At 39.2% G+C, this 22,736-nt stretch overlaps 1 protein-coding gene across 5 annotated transcripts in view; it reads right to left on the bottom strand.

The window, feature by feature from the left end:
• The window catches only part of COBL (cordon-bleu WH2 repeat protein), a 957,553-nt gene that overhangs the window by 688,358 nt on the left and 246,459 nt on the right, over positions 1–22,736 (bottom strand). For 3 of the 5 annotated variants that reach the window (XM_077269349.1, XM_077269352.1, XM_077269350.1), the window contains exons 1-2: positions 20,217–20,434; positions 14,592–14,792 (exon numbers count right to left, since the gene is read on the bottom strand). In XM_077269349.1, coding sequence (XP_077125464.1) covers positions 14,592–14,792; positions 20,217–20,389 — 374 coding nt within the window. In that variant the 5' untranslated portion in view covers positions 20,390–20,434. Of the gene's footprint in view, positions 1–14,591; positions 14,793–20,216; positions 20,435–22,736 lie in introns of those variants that run through there. The other 2 variants (XM_077269351.1, XM_077269353.1) reach the window with 1 other exon arrangement.

Below are 22,736 nucleotides of genomic sequence, written 5' to 3'. Positions count from 1 at the left end.
ACTCCCTAACAAAAAAAAAAATTGTTTCCAAAATTGTGCTGATGTAAAGTAGACATGTGGGAAATATTACTTATTAAGTATTTTGCGTGACATATCTCTGTTATTTAAGGGCATAAAAATTAAAAGTTGGAAAATTGCGAAATTTTCAAAATTTTCGCCAAATTTCCATTTTTTTCACAAATAAACGCAGGTAATATCAAAGAAATGTTACCACTATCATGAAGTACAATATGTCACGAGAAAACAATATCAGAATCGCCAAGATCCGTTGAAGCATTCCAGAGTTATAACCTCATAAAGGGACAGTGGTCAGAATTGTAAAAATTGGCCCGGTCATTAACGTGCAAACCACCCTCGGGGCTTAAGGGGTTAAACAACATGTATGTAAGTACCTGGATAAGAAATAAAGTGATTAAACAGAGTCAGCATGGGTTTGTAACTAATAAGTCATGTCAGGCTAACTTAATTTCCTTCTATGACAGAATCACTGACTGGGTGGATCAGGGAAATGCTGTAGATATAGTATATCTTGACTTCAGCAAACATTTGACAAAGTATCTCACACAATCCTTATTGAAAAAATGACTAAGTAGGGAATGGACAAGGCAACTGTTAGGTGGATTCATAACTGGCTTAGTGATCGGACCCAAAGAGTGGTTGTAAATGGCTACACATCCAGGTGGAAGAATGTTTCAAGTGGGGTACCACAGGGCTCTGTCCTGGGCCCTGTATTGTTTAACATCTTCATCAATGATTTAGATGAAGGAACTGAGGGTAAAACTGATTAAATTTGCTGATGACACAAAGCTAGGAGGGATAGCTAATACCAGAGAAGAGAGAGGATTCAAAAAGATATAAATAAACTGGAACAGTGGGCAGCAACTAACAGAATGATTTTTAACAGGGAAAAAGGCAAAGTACTACATCTGGGTAATAAAAATGAAAAAAGCATATACAGAATGGGAGGAATAGGACTAAGCAACAGCACATGTGAAAAAGACTTGGGTATACTAATAGATCACAAACTGAACATGAGTCAACAGTGTGATGCAGCAGCAAAAAGGTCAAATACAATTCTGGGATGTATTAACAGAAGCATACAGTCTAGATCACGTGAAGTCATTATTGCCCTCTACTCCACTTTGGTCAGACCTCATCTTAAAAAAGACATCAACAAACTGGAGCAAGTTCAGAGAAGAGCAACCAGAATGGTGACTGGTCTGCAAACCATGTCCTATGAGGAACGTTTACAGGATTTGGGAATGTTTAGCTTGCAAAAAAGAAGACTTAGAGGAGACATAATAGCTGTCTACAAATATCTCAAGGGCTGTCACATTGCAGAAGGATCATCTTTTTTCTCATTTGCACAAGACTAGAAGCAATGGGATGAAACTGAATGGGAGGAGATACAAATTAGATATTAGAAAATGACTGTCAATCGACATCGATTTGGGGAACCATGCAAAATATCACCTTGTGGGGTATCCTTGATCATGAAGAAGGTGAGAGATCAGCCTAAAACTACACGGTGGGGAATTTGTTAATGCTCTCAAGGCAGCTGAGACCACAGTCTAAAAGAAAATCATTGGTAACACATTACAACGTAAAGGTTTTAAATCCTGCAGTGCCCACAAGGTCCCCCTGCTCAAGGAGGCACATGTGCAGGCCTATCTGAAGTTTGCCAATGAACACCTGGATGATTCTGTTAGTGACTGGGAGAAGGTGCTGTGGTCAGATGAGACAAAAATGGAGGTCTTTGGCATTAACTCATTCGCCATGTTTGGAGGAAGAAAAATGCTGCCAATGACCCAAAGAACACCGTCTTCACTGTCAAGCATGGAGGTCAAAACATTATGTTTTGGGGGTGTTTCTCTGCTAAGGGCACATGACTACTTCACCGCATCAATGGGAGAATGGATGGAGCCATGTACAGTAAAATCCTGAGTGACAATCTCCTTAACTCTGCCAGGACATAAAAAATGGGTCATGGCTGAATCTTCTAGCAAGACAATAACTCAAAACATACAGTCAAGGCAACAAAGGAGTGGCTCAAAAAGAAGCACATTAAGGTCATGGAGTGGCCTAGCCAGTCTCCAGACCTTAATCCTATAGAAAACTTATGGAGGGAGTTGAAGCTCTGAGCTGCCAAACGACAGCCTCAAAATCTCAGTGAACCAAAATTCCTCCTGACATGTGCGTAAACCTCATCATCAACCACAAAAAAACATCTGACTGCTGTGCTTGCTAACAAGGGTTTTGCCACCAAGTATTAAGTCTTGTTTGCCAGAGGGATCAAATACTTATTTCTCACTGCAAAATGCAAATACATTTCTATAATTTATGCAATCTGATTTTCTGGATGTTATTTTTGATATTCTATCCCGCAATGTTAAACTTAAACTTAACCTTAAAATTATAGACTGTTCATATGCTTGTCAGTGGGCAAACTTACAAAATTAGCAAGGGATCAAATACTTATTTCCCCCACTGTATATGAAAATACCATGAAAATACCTGTTAGACATTAGCCACGTTATAGTAGAGCGTTGACTATAAAATACAGGTTGTTCTATTGGGTGTACATCATAGCTGTGATGTGCAATTATGGTAGTTTGCATTAAAGGGGTTATTTGGTGAAGACAAGTTATCACCTAGTCACAGTATCCACAGGATGGGTGATGCAGTTATATGAAAAAGTTTGGGCACCCCTATTAATCTTAAGCTTAATGTTTTATAAAAATTGTTTTTTTTTGCAACAGCTATTTCAGTTTCATATATCTAATAACTGATGGACACAGTAATGTTTCTGCCTTGAAATGAGGTTTATTGTACTAACAGAAAATGTGCAATCTGCATTCAAACAAAATTTGACAGGTGCATAAGTATGGGCACCTCACCAGAAAAGTGACATTAATATTTAGTAGATCCTTCTTTTGCAAAAATAACAGCCTCTATTCGCTTCCTGTAGCTTTTAATGAGTTCCTGGATCCTGGATGAAGGTATTTTTGACCAATCCTCTTTACAAAACAATTCCAGTTCAGTTAAGTTTGATGGTCGCCGAGCATTGTCTGCCCTCTTCAAATGATCCCACAGATGTTCAATGATATTCAGGTCTGGGGACTGGGATGTCCATTCCAGAACAGTGTAATTGTTCCTCTGCATGAATGCCTGAGTAGATTTGGAGTGGTGTTTTGGATCATTGTCTTGCTGAAAGATCCATCCCCTGCGTAACTTCAACTTTGTCACTGATTCATGAACATTATTGTCAAGAATCTGCTGATACTGAGAGGAATCCATGCGTCCCTCAACTTTAACAAGATTCCCGATGCCGGCATTGGCCACACAGCCCCAAAGCATGATGGAACCTCCACCAAATTTTACTGTGGGTAGCAAGTGTTTTTCTTGGAATGCTGTGTTTTTTTGCCGCCATGCATAACGCCTTTTTAAGTAAAGCACTAGGGTGGAACAATAAAAGGTCACCAACATCATATTAGAACCCAAATAGGGTATATTCAGTCCAGAAAAAATGGGACCAAAAGCAGGAACATTTTGGACCACTGCCTTAAATCGATCAAAAACCAAAAGAGAGAAAAAGCAGCATAGAGTCCGGATAGATATATATAACAAACTTTATTAATAATTATTCCAAGCTTAAAATTGACAGAGGGAAATGCTCCCCGTGCTGTACTCAGCACGCACCTACAAGAACAGGGGATCGGTGCCTATAGTATACATATATCCACATTTTAACCGAAACTGGTATCACAAAAAATCAAAGTGACTGTGCATTAAATATGATACAAAGAACCTGCATTGGACACACAGGTCCATAAAATTGTCTGACAAGCACATTTCACACTGAGTATACAGTACTATACATACCAGGTAATGTGGAGAAAAATCACGGCGTGGACTGGCACTTCACCCCTGTATCCCGCCTTTTTGTATGACCAAACAACTCAATCTTGGTTTCATCAGTCCACAGGACCTTCTTCGCAAAAAGAAATTGGCCTTTCCAAATGTGCTTTTGCATACCTCAGCCGACTCTGTTTGTGGCGTGCTTGCAGAAACGGCTTCTTTCGCATCACTCTCCCATACAGCTTCTCCTTGTGCAAAGTGCATTGTATAGTTGACCGATGCACAGTGACACCATCTGCAGCAAGTTGATGCTGCAGCTCTCTGGAGGTGGTCTGAGGACTGTCCTTGACTGATCTCACCAATCTTCTTCTCTGCCTTTCTGATGTTTTTCTTGGCCTGCCACTTCTGGCCTTAACAAGAACTGTACCTGTGTTCTTCCATTTCCTTACTATGTTCCTCACAGTGGAAATTGACAGGTTAAATCTCCTAGACAGCTTTTTGTATCCTTTCCCTGAAAAACTATGTTGAATAATCTTTGTTTTCAGATCATTTGACAGTTGTTTTGAGGAGCCCATGATGCCACTCTTCAGAGGAGATTCAAACAGGAGAACAACTTGCAAGTGGCCACGTTAAGTAGCTTTTCTCATGATTGCATACACCTGGCTATGAAGTTCAAAGCTCAATGAGGTTACAAAACAAAAAAAAGTGCTTTAGTAAGTCAGTAAAAAGTAGGTAGGAGTATTTAAAACAAGAAAATGATAAGGGTGCCCATACTTATGCACCTGTCAAATTTTGTTTGAATGCAGATTGCACATTTTCTGTTAGTACAATAATCCTCATTTCAAGGCAGAAACATTACTGTGTCCAACAGTTATTAGATATATGAAACTGAAATAGCTGTTGCAAAAAAAAACAATTTTTATAAAATATTAAGCTTAAGATTAATAGGGGTGCCCAAACTTTTTCATATAACTGTAACTTATTGATCAGTTGGGTCTGATCATTGGGAACCATATGAATAGGAAGAATGTGAAACTTTTATCCTTGACTGTGCATTTTTATCCCCATTTTAAAGTGGAGCAACAGGTCGGATATGTGACCAACGCTCAAGTCATCCTCTTTGGGGCTGCCAGAAAAGCCTAGCACAGCGATCGCATCCATTTAGGGGATGAAAGGATTAGAGGTCAAATCAAACATGCCGCTTCATTCTAATGGGGACAAAAGCTTCTGACGATAGGTGATTACTTATTTTCATTGGAGAATCCCTGCAAATGCATCTTTGCCACTGTGCAACAGTAAGTTACAGAACAGTCGGAATTTAAACTTGCAAGTATTAATCTCTTATCAAAATAAAGAAATAAATAATCTTCTCCAAAGTGATATCAGAGATAACAAATAATCTCCTTACACTATATAATCCACAAAAACAAGACCAATGTACCAATGATACCACATGTATGGGACAAATACCACACCACACCATGACCGGACCACTTATTACTACCATATAGTGACCAAATAATACCACATACACTATGATCAGACTACATATTACTACCACATAGTGACAAAATACTACAATACTGATAATTAAGAAAAAACACAAAACAGGGCAACACTAATACTACCACCAGTGACATTATACACAGGAGTTCTGTATATAGTGTAATTGTACAGGTAACAGTGATCAGCAGTATCATTATACAAAGAAGCTCTGTACATAGTACAGTATATAGTGTAAAGGTATAGATAATACAGTGATCATCAGTGACTAGTGATGATCGAGCACTGAAATGCTTGAGTGCTCGATACTCGAGTCTAGCAGGTCGAATGCTCGGGCAGGGTCAACTTGAGTACCAAGTATAATGGAAGTCAATGTGAAAATCAAGCATTTTTCTGCCAGAGCTAACCCGGCGAGCTGGGAGGTCAGAAAATCACTGAAATGTTTGGAAACAGTACGCAGCCGTGTTAGTCAAGCGAATGTAAATTCAAAATGAATATTCAATGCTAAACTCACCCACAATCATGACAACCTCTCAGCGCCTGTGAAGATTTTTACTCTCACTGACCCAGCGCCGAGAAATGGGTGTGGGGAGCAGTAAGTATATATTTTGATTTTACATCTGCTTAACTCACTTCTCCTGTTCTGACATCAACAAAACCAGAGAAATGAGAGCAATAAACATTACATATCCTGAAAGGGCTGCACAAGCCCTATTTCAGGATACCATTAGTTTAGTTAAAAAGATAAATCACCAGACAGATTTCCTTTAGCGTATTAAATAAATACATAAATAAATAAATAAATAAATAACGTAGAGTCCCCCTCCATTTTTAATAACCAGCCAAGGAAAACAGACAGCTGCAGGATTAAATTATCAGGCTGGGAAGGTCCCAGGCAATTGGGCCTTTCCCAGCCTAAAAATAAAAGCCCACAGCTGGTCAGAAGTAGCACATCATATTAGATTTGCCAATTCTGGCGCTTTTCCTGGCTCTTCTCGATTGCCCTAGTGCAGTGGAAATCGGGTTAATGTTTTTGAGGTTTGATGTCAGCATCTGGCTGCCATCAAGCCCTGGTGTTACTAATGGAGAGGTGTTTGTCAGCGTCTTTTAGTGTGTGTGACAGCAGCAAAACAGAAAAAGAAATATAAATCTAGTATCGCTAAAATAGCACGGTCCTGAAGAAGAAAGTCGCTAATCACTTATACCGCAAGAAGAATAACGTAAAAAATAAAAGATAAAATAAAATAAAACCAATTCTTTACCTACTATTGATTTGTTCATTCTGCCCCCAAAGATTGCAGTAATGCTCGAATACTATTTATCCTGTGCTCTACGCTGAGCACTTATACGGGGTTTTCTGTGTTAATTTCTGAAATGCATGATTCATTCTGAACACCCAATGAAAGATTCCCAATAATGAGGCAGATAGAGGCACTGTGGATGACGTCTGGCTTGTAATCCAGAGGTGTGCATCTTTTTAAACATGCATAAAAGAGTTTTCCGCAACAGTTTTGTACACTTCTGAATAAAGGAGACGCTGAACAGAGGCCAGATAGAGTCCACAGTAACTCTGGTGCCTCATTATAGAGAATGGACCTCTCTGGGTTTCATCTAATCCATGTCACTCAGAGATTTAGATAGAAATCCCATTGTAAGTGCTCAGTGTAGAGCACAGGATAACCGATCCAAAATGTTATGTAAAATGTTCCCAATAAAAGCTTCAACTCAATACACAAGAAATTTGCCTAACTTACAGGTGCATGTCTCCAGAGGCACAAACTGGGCATAATGTACTGGGCATAACAATGTACTGTTCACTACAACATACTGAGCACTACAATGTAAGAGCACTACAATGTTCAGGCACTACAATAGAAGATTTGCAATTTTCACTCAACAACATCAACTGCTGCTGGTTTCTGGAACACACCCATGGAGTCAAATCATCACTACACCCCAACGGGGTATAATTTCCAAAATGAGGTCACTTGAGGGGGTATTTTACTCTTCTAGCAATTAGGGGCTCTTTATATGAAGTCTGCAAACTATTCTAGGAAAATCTGCTGCCAGGAGGTAAATAGCGCCCCATCCCTCCCAAGTCTTGCCATTTGGCTAAGCGGCAAGGTACAGCCACGTGGGGGTATTTCTTCATTCAGCAGAAATTGTGTGACAAATTTTGGTGCCATTTTTCCCCTTTTCCCCTTGTGAAAATGAAAAATCTAGGACTAAACCCAATTTTTTGTGGCAAAAATTCTGTGATACACCCGTTGCATCAATATGATCACTGCACCCTTAGATTAATTGAGAGTAGTTTGTAAAATAGGATCACTTACAGTGGGATTCTGTTGTTCTAGCACCTCAGGTGCTCTTACAGTGGGTCATGGCACCCGCAAACCATATCAGTAAAACTGAGCCTCAAAAGTAGCTCCTGATTAGATGTCGGGTATTGGCGCACTCAGGAGACACTGCACATCAAACTGAGAGGTCCATTTTTTCCTATTATCTCTTATAAAAATTAAAAATTTGTGGCTAAAGCATTTAAAAAATGTGAAAATGTAATTATTCTTTCTTCTTCACCAAATGGTATACATTTCTGTGAGGCACATATGCACCCCTAGATGAATTCATTGAAAGATATAGTTTGCAAAATGATGTAACTTATGGGGGTTTTCTGCTGTTATCACATCTCAGGGGCTCTGCCAATGTGATATGGCACCCTCAAACCATTTCAACAAAATCTAAACTCTAATAAGGCACTTCTTCCCTTCTGACGTTTGCAATGTGCCTCAAAAGCAGTTTTCAACCACATAGGGGGTGTGAGGACACAGCATTATATCTTAATTAACCAGATGTCTTTTTTTAGCAAGCCAGGAAGAATAGACTGTTATCTATATGTTGACTTTTGAATCTATGTATTTATTTCCGGTTGGTCAAGAAAACAGACTTTTGCTTGTATATGCCTGTAATATTGACTTGTAAGTTGACATTTGATGTAACATATGGTGCTTTTATCCTTGAATTGTATCCTTAATGACTAGTGATGTTTGCTGATATGCTAATTATACATTGTACCAGCCAGCAAGTTTGTTGGCATTCAAAACAGAGGAAGAAAATCCATGCAAATATTTACCTGTAAATACTGAATGAAGGACACTTGTTAATTATAAAAAGACGTTATATGCCTCTGTATAGAGACACAGAGAAAGACAAAGATTCAGCCAAAACATCCAAACATCAAAAGGACCAGAGACAGGACAGCAGCCAAGACATCATGGCTCCATCACAAGGGACACAGATTTATTATTCTACAGGAATCCAGCTTAGGGGACCACGGCCTTGGCTGGAAGAATACAGATCTGCTCAATTGATCATCTCGAATCCATGGATATGTTTGGAGAAAGACAGGATTGGGACCCATTAGTTGGTTGGCTCCATGAAGATGTTCGGAGTGGCCAGTTTGTGACCCTTCGGTCACCTGAATGGACTGTCATCTTCCTACATTTGTTGTTACCTCCTCTCTGTGTGCGTGCCACAGGTGGGGTAATCAGTCCTGGAAAACCTGAAGTAGCAGCTGCTATAATCCTGGTGAGTCAGCAGAAGGGTGAGACTCTGTAATGTGCACAATCTTGTTTACTGTGCTGGGACTGTTCTATGTGTTATCAGCCTGTTTTCTGGCTCAATGAAGTATTGCCACACTGTTTTACCCTCACCCTGTGTTGTCTGAGTAGTGTTATACCCACGTTAAAAGGAGGGCGGGCATTCGATGGGACGATCCCTGGTCCATGCGGTGGCGGCTAGTGGAGTGGGACTAAACAAAAGTTTTTGTGGGAAAAATTTGATTTTTTTTTATTTTCACAGCTTTGTTATAAACTTCTTTGAAGCATCGAGGAGTTCAAGGTGCTCACCACACATCTATATAAATTCCTTGATGGGTCTAGTTTCCAAATGGCACATCATGGGCTCTCCAAACGCGACATGGCGTCTGCTCTGGATTCCAGCCATTTTTGTTTCAAAAAGTCAAACTCCTTCCTTTCCGAGCCCTGCCATCTGCCCAAACAGTAATTTCCCCCCACATATGGGGTATCCGCATACTCCCCAGAATTTGCAAAACAAATTTTAGTGTCCATTTTCACCTGTTACCCTTGTGAAAATAAAACATGTGGGGCTAAAGTAAAATTTTTGTTAAAAAAAAAATGTTCATTTTTTTCTTTCATATTGCAATAATTCTTGTGAAGCGCTGCCACAGCTCTGGTGCCCACCTGGTGAGCGCTCACTGCTTGTTACTATGATCTGAGCCTCGCAATGACATGAGGGCTCCACTTAGATCACAGCAACTGTCCACTGTGCTGTGTATTTAAACCTATGTGAAATACAGTCCGCAGAGCTGTGTACCTAGTCTTATCATGTGTGATACAGTCTACAGAGTCGTGTGTTTAATTTTATCATGTGTGCTGCAGTCTGCAGAGCCGGGAGGAGTCACATCAGACAAGCAGGAGCAGATTATGCTCACCTTTTTTGCAGATGTAATGCAAATTAACAGTACACTAGGTTTTCCATGGCAAATTTCAGCAGCTGCTCTCCCGGTGTTTAAAAGTTGAAAATATCAAAACCTTTTTAACCATTTTTGATATTTTCTATCATTTAATAAATGTTGATGACACATCCCACTGGAGTATGTAATTTTCTGTTTGGGTCAAACTTTTAGCACTACTATCACTTTTTATACATTTAAAAAAAGATCACTTTGACACAACATTGCATGAAGTTAATAGGAGTTAATATAAAGTTAATACTTAATGATACAAGTTTTACTTGTACATGTCAAAAGTATGAAATTTGTTCTGGCCTCAAGATGAGCGAAATGTCAAAAAAGCCTTGGCAGTGAAAGGATTAAATACAACCAACAAACTTGTGATATAGTTATATTGACTTTCACTGGTGAATGCTAGAGACTAGAGGAGAAACTACAAATGATTAAAATCTTGATAGTCTGCCAGCTATTCTTAGCAACATTCTGTAATCAGCCTCTTAGCCCTGCTTCCATTATTTACAGGATGATATTTAAAACTAAGACTGGAAATTAAAGAACTGTCTGCGAAAATCATACCATAAGACCAAAGAACTGCCACATAAAGAATTCTATTTCTTTTTATTTACTTTTAAACTGGCTATATTTTTATTTGCACAAAACTAAGCAAAAGACCTGAGCTGTTAAAATGACACATATCAGATTGAATTGAAAGTATCACAGTGGAATCCTCACATTTTCAACAGGGAAAACTGGGAATCAAGCCAGAAGCACTGAATAAATGAGGATACAGCTGATATTTCTGCCAAGACAGAAGCCAGGCTGAAAAAGAACTTCATTCTTTTGCATGAATGACGTGTTCTAAAGCAATGGAAGCACGGTGACTGTATCTTAACTGACAGTATCAATCCATAAACAGTTTAGACTACCTCGATTACTAAAGGATTATTTTGTTTCCACTGTGCAGGAACCACTTACTAATGGAATACATTAAATGCAAATACATATACTTACATTTATTCTTTTTGATAAATCCATATTTGAGATCACATTGGGTATGATTCCCTAATTTTGTTAGAATTTCACATCATATTGCACACATAATTTCCTGTATATTGCCATGACACCACACAAGTATGGCAATTTGTACCACATCCAGGATATATTAGGGGCTACATTCAAATGTTATACTCACGTAGCATTTTTTTTTGCTGTGAACACAATTGCACTTTTAACAGGCTGCAAAGTTTGAACATAGCCTTAAAGGAGTTGTCCACAACTCAGACAATCCCTTCTTAAGTACTATATTACCCTTTGTAAAATAAAAATCTTTATACTTCTCTACCACACTAGCAATTGTGGCGCTGGGTCTCCCAAGACTCGTGTGACATTATTATGCCATGTTAGTCCTGTGGCCAATTGCTGGCTTGTAATGGAATGCAACGCTCACACCTTCCTTGGATGCCCAAGGTGTGTGAGAAGGAAGCGAGAACACAGTGACTCCATAGCAGCCAAAGTTGGCTGCAGCGCTTACGTGGCATAACAATGTTGCGTGATCCTCCGTAAACCTGACATCACTTGAATGTCGCCGGTTTGGGAGAGATGTGATGTTTTTATTTTGCAAGAGGAATTATAGAATTTAAGAACAACCCCTTTAATATATCCTGAGTGTGGTACAAATTACCATACTTATTTGGTGTCATTTTAATATACAGGTAACTAAGTGGGCAATAATCATTTTTCAAACCCAGATTTTTGTTTTTACCAAACATACAGTACTTACAATTGGATAATGTGCCAGGACACGACATTGATATTATTGTCTAAGCTTTGAACTTAGACTTGGGTTTACATAACAGAGGACATCCATGGAGCGCTGCAATGTGACAACTGAATGTACACTGTGATTGCACAGATCTTAAATTAAGTTAGGAAACAAGGTGTGGTAATGTAGCACCCATGCACTGGGTTGCGTAAGCAGCTAATTTAGAAACTTTTCCAATGTTTCCCAGGTTCGCCACGTGTTTAACTAGTCAGGCTGAATAGAAAAAGGTGGAGAAGTTCTGCATAAAAAGAAGTTATTAGCTTCCAAGTCAAATCAAGTTTTATGATTTTATCTTAAGTATACAACATGGCAGCATTTTAGCTAGATACCCGAGTTTATCAATTCCTAGACTTTTATGAATGCGTCCCACTACACTTGTTTCCATAACTGCCATTAAAGGGAATCTGTCACCCCAAAAATCGTATATGAGCTAAGGCCACCAGCATTAGGGGCTTATCTACAGCATTCTGTAATGCTGTAGAAGAGCCCCCGATGTAACCTGAAAGGTAAGAAAAAGAGGTTATATTATACTCACCCAGGGACGGTCCTGATTCATTTCGTGTCCGATGGGGGTCGCGGTCCGGGTCCGGCGCCTCCTATCTTCATACGATGACGTCCTCTTCTTGTTTTCCTGCCGCGGCTCCAGCGCAGGTGTACTGCAGCAAAGTACTGCAGTGCGCAGGCGCCGGGCTTCTCTGACCTTTCCCGGCGCCTGCGCACCTTGATGCCGGTGGCCTTAGCTCATATACGATTTTTTGGGTGACAGATTCCCTTTAATAGATGGACTGAGTAAGATGTGTGAGTTCCACGCTATCCCTATATTTATTGCATGCCTCGATGATGGGTGTGGGTCCTATGTTTGGATATACATAAATGGGAACACTCCTTTAACGATATGATAGTGTTTTTTATAGGGATAATTATGCAAAGAGTAACACTTTGACTATTATTAAAATGACTAATCTTATTCCACTTGCCATGTTGTAGCACCATAACACTAACCAATGGGACAAAGACATTTAATATTCACCACACAAAGCTTTTTAGGGTATGAGCACAGAATGATATCTAGACACCAGTGAAGCCGCTGAGTTTTCCCCAGTGAAGCTGCTTTAGGGAAACAATCTGCTCACTAAAAGCTCATCATGGGAAATTAACCTTAGCTACTTGGTGCAGAAATGCAGCAAAAAATCTACAACATGAAAAACTCACCAAATGCTCATTGTGGAAATGTAGCCTGACAAGAAGTTCACACAGGACGTATCTACTGCAAATGTTCTACAGCGGATGATCAAATCTAGAATATCGAATTCTACACTAAATTGTGAAGATTTAGCTGAAGATTTCACTGCAAAAATGTACTGAGACTATCCATACCATAAATTGACAGGGTTCTGATGTCCAATCTACAGAGGCATTTTATTTTAACTGCGGTTATTCTCATTCAGTACTGTAATATGCATTTGATTTTATGCTGCATATATGAAAACACCCGATTATGAAAATTCTGAACATTTTTAGCATGTTTTCTGTACAGATTGTGCTATATTAAAAAATGTATGGCTTTATATGTGGAACACATATACGATAAGACAAGGTTTCCGCAGTAAAGGGAACCGGGGGAACCTGTCACCAGGCTTTTCTCATATAAAATAGGGACATCACCTGTAAACTCTCTGTGACAGCATTCTGGAACACTGTCTATATGCCCTAATGCACTCTCTATAAAACAAAAAATAGCTTTAATTATACTCAACAATGGAGCGGTCCAGTCCAATGGGCTTCACTGGTCTTGATCTGGCACATTCTCCCTTCTGGCTTTGTGTGGACGACGCATTCTTCATCATCCATACAGTGTCTTTGGCATTGCATTCCTAAGCTGGTGCACTTCTCTTCCCTGCTGAGTTCAGAGCAAAGTATTGTGCTGTGCACTACGTTCTTTGGCCTTTCCCCAACATGAGGCTTAAAGTATTTTGTGTGCTGTAGTGCAATGTCGAGGACCCTGTGTGGATGACGTACAACTTATCATTCACACGAAGCAAGAAGAGAGGTGGCACCAGAACAAGACTAGCAACGCCCATCGGACCAGACCACATCCTAGGTGGGTATAATAAAAGTTATTTTTATGGGGAGCTTTGGGGGACATATATACACAGCATTCTAGAATTCTGTCCATTAGGGATTACAGGTGCTGGCCCTACTTTACATGGTAGGGGCAGGGGTAGTGACAGGTTCCCTAAAAGTTGTGGTTTCTGCTTATAATGAAAACCACAGCCATATTCAGTGATACCACCAGTGCATCACTATCCGAACTAACTTATAATGAAAAGTCAAACGATTTCCAGAAGCAGAAGGATTCGGTAAAAAATCCAACATCTTATTAGATAAAGTATAAAAAATAAAAGTAGCCATTCCCACCACCATGTATAAATTTAAAAAGTCAGGCAGACGCATTTTGGACGCATGTCCTTAGTCATTGAATTAGTCTAGTGTAATGACAAAGGACATGTGTCCAAAACGTGTCTGCCAGACTTTTTAAATTTATACATGGTGGTGGAAATAGCTGCTTTTGGATTTTATACTTACTCTAATAAAATATTAGATTTTTTACCGGATCTTTCTGCTGCTGGAAATCGTTTGTCTTTTCTGAAATCCCCCCCATGCACCGTAGTCTCCGTGCAGTGGACTCCCAAAAGGTGAGCTGACTTTGGAGTTTTCTCCTATAATTTTTTAACTTATAATGAGTTTTGCTAAATTCCATTGTTGAGCTGGTCACAGAACTATTCATCATTCTTCAAGAATATGATGTGGATGTAAACACAGCAGGGGTTGTTATTTTAAGCAAGTTGCATAAATCTAGTTAGCGCATTGATTTACCTGCCATCAACAGTGACTGGTTTTTCCTGCCCATCTGGTAAACATATTGTGAGATCCACCTTTCTATGAAGCAGATTTTCTTTAGATTCTTCTGAGATTTCGTTTCCCGTCCACTCGGACTCTGTTGATGACATGTGCTCCATTTGTGGTTTGGAGGTAGATTGCATTGGTGGAGGAGGAGCAGGGGCCTTTATTTTCTTACTACAAGAAAATATTTTTTAAGAAAGTTACTTCTAAATATAACATTTGTATTGGTAATCATTTTATGCTATGCTGAATATAGCCCTCATCCTTTAAATAAGATAACGTTTCTACAGTCAGAATCTATAGGCACTCAATAAGGTAAGCATTTTCTGTAATTATACTCAGTAATGTGCTAATGTTTTAAATTACCGTATATAAAATGTGCACAAAAATAAAAAGTGTAATTGTTCCTTAATAAAAAAAAAGTTCCCCATTGTTTGAAGACAAAAAACTGCTGTATTTTCTTTATTAATTTATCCTACACAATATTTAAAATTTCACTCTCAAGCTTCTTTTCTCTTTCCTGACAGTGCCAAATTTACAATTCTGACCATTGTCACTTTATGTTGTAATAATTTTGGAAGACTTCAGTGATTCTGAGAGTTTTATTTTGTGACACATTGTACCTCATGATAGTGGTAAATTTTGGTTGATATGATTTGCGCTTATTTAAGAAAATATCAAAAATGTTCCAAAAATTAGAAAATTTCACAATTTTCAAACTTTGAATAGATAAATAACATTTTCCACATGTCTACTTTACATCGGCATAATTTTTGAAACATATTTTTTTGTTAGGACAATATAAGGGTTAATATTTGATGAGCAATTTCTCAACAAAATTTACAAAACATATTTTAGAGACCACATCATGACTAAAACTGCAACCCTTAAATTTCATAAAATCACATTCAAGAAGTTTATTAACAATTAGGGTGGAAGGAAAAAAATAAAATTGTAATTTTTCCCACAAGATTGTTGCTTTAGCACCAAATTTTTAATTTTCACAAGGCTAAAAGGATAACATTGACCCCAAGCTTTGTTGTGCAATTGCTCCTGAGTACTGTGACACCTCATATGTGGTAGAAAACTACTATTTGTGCATACGGCAGGGCACAGAAAGGAAGGGACACCATTTGATCTTTCAAACGCAAAATTCGCTGGAATAGATATCGGATGACATGTCTCATTTGCAGAGCCCCTGATATTCCTAAACAGTGGAAACCCCCCACAAGTGACCCCGTTTTGGAAATTGCACACCTTAAGAAATTTATCTAGAGATGGGGTGAGCCCCTTGAACTCAGTGGTGCTTCACAGAATTTGATAACGTTGAGTTGTGAAGATGAAAAAATACATTTTTATCCACAAAAATGTTGCTTTGACTCCAAAATTTTCATTTTCACATGGGTAACAAGAGAAAATAGACCCCAACACTTGTTGTGCAATTTCATCTGAGTATGCAGATGCCCCATATGTGGTGGAAAACTACTGTTGCCACTACATTCAGCTCTGCCCTTTCCCAGCAGCTGCCTAATTAGCAGCTTAAGGACATCTCTGATTTTTTCGCATGGTGCCACATGCAACAGTACCTCTGGCAGAGAGTCTTAAAGACTGGGATGCTGGTGTATTAGTTATTTACATAGAGGTGATAACCCTAATCCATCAGTGGGTGCACCAATTGCCACACAATTTTCCCCCTCACATCCAGGACAGGGGGCATTCAGAGGGGTCAAGCCGGGTCTCCCTCCCTTCGTAAACCCTGAATCTGTGGCTATACTCTAAAGCACTCTCACACAGCTTGTACAGTTTAACTCTGTACCCGGCCCTCTTACTGGGCAGGTATTGTGACTTTTGGCCTCCCTTTGAAAGGAATCAGAGATTCATCCATAGAGATGTTCCTTTTGGGGGTTGTACGCCTCAGCAAATATTCTGCTGAAGTGTTCAGATACTGGGTAGTGATGAGCAAGTATGCTCATTACTCGAGATTTCCAAGCATGCTAAGGTGTTCTCCGAGTATTTTGGGCATGCTCAGAGATTTGGTTTGTGTCGCCGCAGCTGCATGATTTGAGGCTGCTGGACAGCCTGAATACATGTGGGGATTGCCTGTTGTTAGGGAATCCCCACATGTGTTCAGGCTGTCTAGCAGCCATAAAACATGCAGCTGCGGTGACACAAACTAAATCTCCGAGCACATCCAAATACTCAGAGATCATCCGAGCATGCTCGGAAATCTCGAGTAATGAGCATACTGGCTCATCACTACTACTGGCCAAAGTTTGTATAGATGATCAAAGTTGGGATCGTGCGTATTATCACTATAATGCAAACATTTTTAGATTGCTTCAAATTGTATCCTTCTCATGGCCATACAGAAAACTAGTATGCTGTATAGTAAACCAGTACTTCAGTATTGCCGAAGCTCTGGTTTTCTCACTATGCCCATATGCAGCACAATGCCCCAAAATGTCATAATTTCTGCAGCATTTACAGGGTTCTATCTGGCATATGATGACATTGGATTTTGGGTGAAAAATTGATGAACATACAACTTTCTCTAGGGTATCACAACATTTATTATTTCATCACTGAAGAATAATTTTAAATAGTCAGTTTCAGTTAGGCCTGTATTGTCAAATTGGATTCCTGAGCTGCCCATGAAATCCAGAATTAAAGGCTGATCATTTTCAGGGGGTGGAGTCCAGATGGGTTCGATTGCTGTAAGGGTTGCCTCAGACCTAGGGCGCATTGCTGGGGATGTCTCTTCACTAGAAGAGGAGGAGAAGGAGGAAGAAAATAAGAGGAATGTGGGATCTTCCTCACCACCTGAATTTGTGTAGGAGGCAAGGAAACAGTATGCTGAATAGCATCTCTTTGATGACTGGGTGTGTAAGTAGTGCTTTTACATGTGTATTGTGTGGGGCGTGTACAAAAAGTACTATTTATTATTACATTTGCCATAAGAAGTAGAGAGAAAAGTAGAAAAGAAAAGTTAAAAAGGATAAATTTAGAAGAAAAAATGAAATGAAAATCAGGAGAAGTTAAAAAAAAACTTTGTATAAAAAAATTACAGTGACATTCACTACACTAATGCCCTAACTATAAAGCTACTCGGTAGTAACTATTATTTTTTTTCTGCAAAACAAAATGGACGTCACTAACACTGCGATGTCCGCTCCCTTCGCTTTGTTGTGAAATAAAAAAATTTAGTCTAATGCAATTTAAGTGGAAAAAAAATGCAATTTTATTTTTTTAAAATTTTGCATCAGTTCTTGTGAAGCACCTGAAAGGTTAAGAAACCTCCTGAATGCAGTTTTACATGCTTTGAGAGATGCAGTCTTTAATATGAAGCTTTGTTTGGATGTTTTTTCTGACATATTGGCTCTTTAGGTTAAGTTCCCATAATGAGTTTTTGATGCTACGTGTTGTCGCTGCACAAAATCCCAGGGTTTTACATTTCCAGAAAAATAAGTGGAATTTTTAGAAATCTCTTTCCCACTTTGAATTTATTTTTATGTTGTAAACTGACTTGCAGCATTTTTGGAATTTGCAAACGTGTTAATTTCTCGAGTGAGTTTTACGTGCAGATTTTTCTCATAGAATAGCATTAGAGCATTTTTAGCACATTTACGCATTATCATTTATCAATTAAGTTTTGTCAAAGTCAAATACTAAGAAGTATCACAAACAAACCAGCTATATTTAAAACATGACATTTCAAAATGAGACCAAAATCACGGAATCAAAAACGCACTAAATACACAAGAAAAAAACGCACTCAAAAACTCAATGAAACATAAAAGAAACCTAATGTAGCGAACAGTTGCACAAATTCTGCAGAAAATCTGCAACATCAAAACCCCACAAAATACTCATTGTGGGACCATAGCCTAAGGCTAAGGGGTGGTTCTGAGTACCTGGCTGTGGCCACTGTGCAGTTAATGGAACTGTACTGTTCCACTGATTAGCATAATCAGATCGATTTTCTCAGGAGAAAGAAAAATGGTTGTGTGACCCTAGCCTAAAGATGGGTCATTAATATAAAAGTACCAAACAACCCCTTTATGGGTAAAAGAATATCCATTTTCAGGCAGATACACAATTTCAAACATGATCAAATAACCATTTGCATATATCAGTTTAGGTTGTTATGGGCCTGACTAGATAGAAATTAGACAAATATCTGCATGTATGAGAACAGAATCAGGGAGTATGAGTGCATCCACAAGTGCTAGGTGTTAAAAGAAATGAGCTCTACACCCATGATGTCTCAGTGTCATGTCACTCTGCACTGAATGCCTCAGAGAACTCTTATGTGATGTTCACAAGTCCATTTGTCATAGGTTTGCAATACATCCAGTATTACAACTGAAAATAGATCCTTACAAATGGATCAAAAATGGAATCAACTGCAAACGAAGTTTCCATTTCATAATTACTCCTATTGTTTTTCTCTAAAGATGAACAGACATTTTTTCTGTTAAGATCTTATTTCAGTTTGGTGACAACCACAAATATTCAGTTTTTGAGCATCTTGAATAGGTAGTGGAAGTAGAAACTCAGATGAAAAGTCTTTTAAAACTTCTCAATGAGAGCCTTAAAGGGAATCTGTCACCCCAAAAACGTCCTATAAACTAAGGCCACCCGGCATCAGGGGCTTATCTACGCGGCAAGAAGACCAGAAGAGGACGTCAGCGTATGAAGATGGGAGGCACCGGACCCGGACTGCAACTCCCATCGGACCAGAACAGAACCGGGACCGCCCCTGGGTGAGTATAATATAACCTGTTTTTCTTATCTTTCAGGATACATCGGGGGCTTATCTACAGCATTACAGAATGCTGTAGATAAGCCCCTGATGCCGGTGGCCTTAATTTATAGGCTGTTTTTGGGGTGACAGATTCCCTTTAAAGCCTCAACATCAAATTCATAACTGAGTACATAGTATACAGTACAATACAAATTACCTGCTTATTTATAATGTCTCCAGTAAACAGAATATGAACATGCACTGCTGACACAGGAACAGATAACAATACTGTTACATCATCCATTGCATCATTATAAAACACAGTAACAAAAAATATAGATAACATAACTCCCATCAGTGGCAGTAGGACAACCTCTGCTGCCAATGGTTCCTGCTTAAGTGTAATTCTTTACATTCTTAACATTTCTTGACCATTTGGAAACAGAACGGTATCTATGTTCTAACAAGCTTATTATAGCTCACGTACAGTAGGTGAAAGGCACAACCTGATGTTCTCACACTTCTATGCCATCCCTACATCTGGTTCTGAACATTTGATTTGAAAGAACATTTAAAAGAAGGGAACAACCAAAAATATGTAATAAAAACACCAACTTTCCATAGAACACTTTATGGGCTGGTAAGGAATTTACAGAACTCATTCTACCTGTGTGAATTGCTCAGTGACAAGGTGAAGGTCATTGCTAACAGGGCTGATATAACTTGGTATCACACCAGATATAATCTCCCTTGTAGTTACTGTAGCCAGTCTGCCAGCTTGTAACCTGGCCCAGTAATTTACAAGCATCATTGCTCAGACAATACACTGAAATAGATAGAGTGCATATAAATACCTGGGATTGATAAAGTAAGTTCCTAGAGTAACCCCGATGTCTCTAGTCTTCTTTGTCTCCTTAGTTAAATCTCCCAGTGAAAAGGAAAGTTTTTTGGCAGCAGATAATCCAGGCCCAGCAGAGTCCGAGTAGACATAGTCCTGTGCAGGCTGCCACACTACCACACATGACATTTCGGCAGTTTGCTGAATTAGGAAAGTCAAAGTCCTCCGAGTGTTTGTGTCGGATGGTTACTCATTAATATCGACTTATAAATGATGTGACTGCAGCCCTCCTTATTCTTAGGCGGTAGCTAACTCTTATGTAACACTATATGACTAATTTGTTTAATTCTAATTATTATAATTACATTGCAGTACATAAAGTTATCACAACCCACAGTTTCTCAAGAGCTATTAAATGATAGTTTGCTATGAAAAGCCATCCAGCCAGCGCTACCAAATCTGGCTGTAAAAGTGAGCCTAATAAGACTATGCAAACAACTGCATTTTAACTAAAGCCATCTGAATCCTCACTTTTGTGTAGCAGGGTATTCCAGGGAATATATTTCTAATATGCTATCATACATCAAAATGAAACCAATATATTGCTTAACCCCCGCAGGTCTCATCCTGCAGCACAAATAGTCCTGACTGTTTTCTGCATCACGGTCCTACCCACAACACAATGCTTCCTTAGCAGTGCACTCTGTGTGAGGTGAGAGTCGTATAGCAGCAAACAGCAGCCATTAATGACTGCTGCACCACTGGCTTTTGTTAGGAGAGTGCAGGGGTGGGGAAGGGCAGGCCGGTGGGACACGTAACTTTTTATCCGGCCCCAGTGCCGATTTCCGGGGACCATAGTGCTTGTACCAGCCCTTTACATTGCTCTCGCTCTGTGAGCACGTTCACTAAAACGATGAGGCGTGTGCAATGAGAGATTATGTCCTGGCACCAGTGCCAGCGTTTGAGTTAGAACTGGTATAAACATCAATAAATATATTGAGTGCTGTTTGATATGTTGAATCTATTTGCTCCTCTCCATCCTCTATTCCTCCTCATTTGACATATTTGTAATTAATGTTAACTATTTTTAAATTAATTGCTTCAATAAAGGAAAGATATACCTACCGTGTTAGCCAGTAGATAGAAAAATGTTTAGAATTGAGAGTCCTCAGTGGTTGATACCTTTTAATGGCTAACTGAAAAGATGGTAACAAATTGCAAGCTTTCGAGACTACTCAGGTGGAGGATGAAGAGACCTGAGTAGTCTTGAAAGCTTGCAATTTGTTACCATCTTTTCAGTTAGCCATTAAAAGGTATCAACCACTGAGGACTCTCAATTCTAAACATTTTGCTTCAATAAAGATTTTTTTAACTTCATTGGATGTTTATGGCTACTCCATTTTCTCAGTGTTTTACCTGTTCATATTAGTCTCATTAGACTGTCGATATCTGTAATCAATGCAGAAATTCAGGCTCTTCCAAGAGATATACATTGTTTACAGCAGTAAAACAGTAAGGTAACCATATGATACTGTACAGACCACCAGAGCAGAGGTTCCTCTTTGTTGTGGCTCTTTTCTTCTGATATTAGAAGACAATTCAGTAAACCAATGATGATTTGCTTAAAGGGGTTGTCTGGTCCAAATCGATTAGTCTACAGTTACTCTGTGTGACTGCAGACTTATGACTCCCCTCAGCTGCAGGGATTCAACGGTTTCTGAGACATGATCGGAGGGTACGTATGAGTTATGCATAATCCTAGCCAGAGCCCATCCAGTGGGAGTGGTCTTGCTTTATACACCTGTATTGAGTGAGGCCACACCCCAACTAGAGACGTGGCCAGCCAATGGGCATGGTTGACTAGAGGGTGTGGCCTCGCTCCATACAAGTGTATGAAGCAAGGTTGCGCCCACTGGCCGAAAGTATGTATAATGCATATAAACCCTCCGGTCCCAGGACATAAACCGGTGAATCCCCACAGTACACAGTGCGTGCTCTGGGGGGATTCATGAGTTTGCAGTCACACACACACACAGTGACTGCAGACTTATTAATTTGGACCGGACAGCCCCTTTAAATTGTGTGTTCTAGCATTTTTGCTGTTGTTGCTTAAAAAAATCATACAGTTGCACAAATGCCAGGGTAGCTGAGACAATGTGGGGTCACGTATACTAAAGGTGCTATTTTACATGCAACAAATGAAAAATATCTTTTGTATATTAAAGAGCTTTCTGATCAAAAATACATTTTGAAAGCATAACAATGTGAACAGTGAAATAAAGGAGGCAGACAAAAAATATGTTGTATAGCAAAACATGTCATAAAGAGATACACCATTTATCTATTAACACATACTAAAGTTGCCGAGCAGGTTTCCAACATGTGAACAAAAGTGTTAAAGGCGTTACAAAAGCATATGTAAAGTATATACCGTAAGTACTGTATATACTCGTGTATAAGCCGAGATTTTCAGCACATTTTTTGTGTTGCAAAATGCCCCCTTCGGCTTATACATGAGTCAATTGCCCAGAACGCT

The sequence above is a fragment of the Ranitomeya variabilis genome, chromosome 6 (assembly GCF_051348905.1).
Source record: "Ranitomeya variabilis isolate aRanVar5 chromosome 6, aRanVar5.hap1, whole genome shotgun sequence".
Classification (NCBI taxonomy): Eukaryota; Metazoa; Chordata; class Amphibia; order Anura; family Dendrobatidae; genus Ranitomeya; species Ranitomeya variabilis.
Note: the sequence above shows the minus strand (reverse complement) of the source record. Positions and strands in the feature narration are given on the sequence as shown.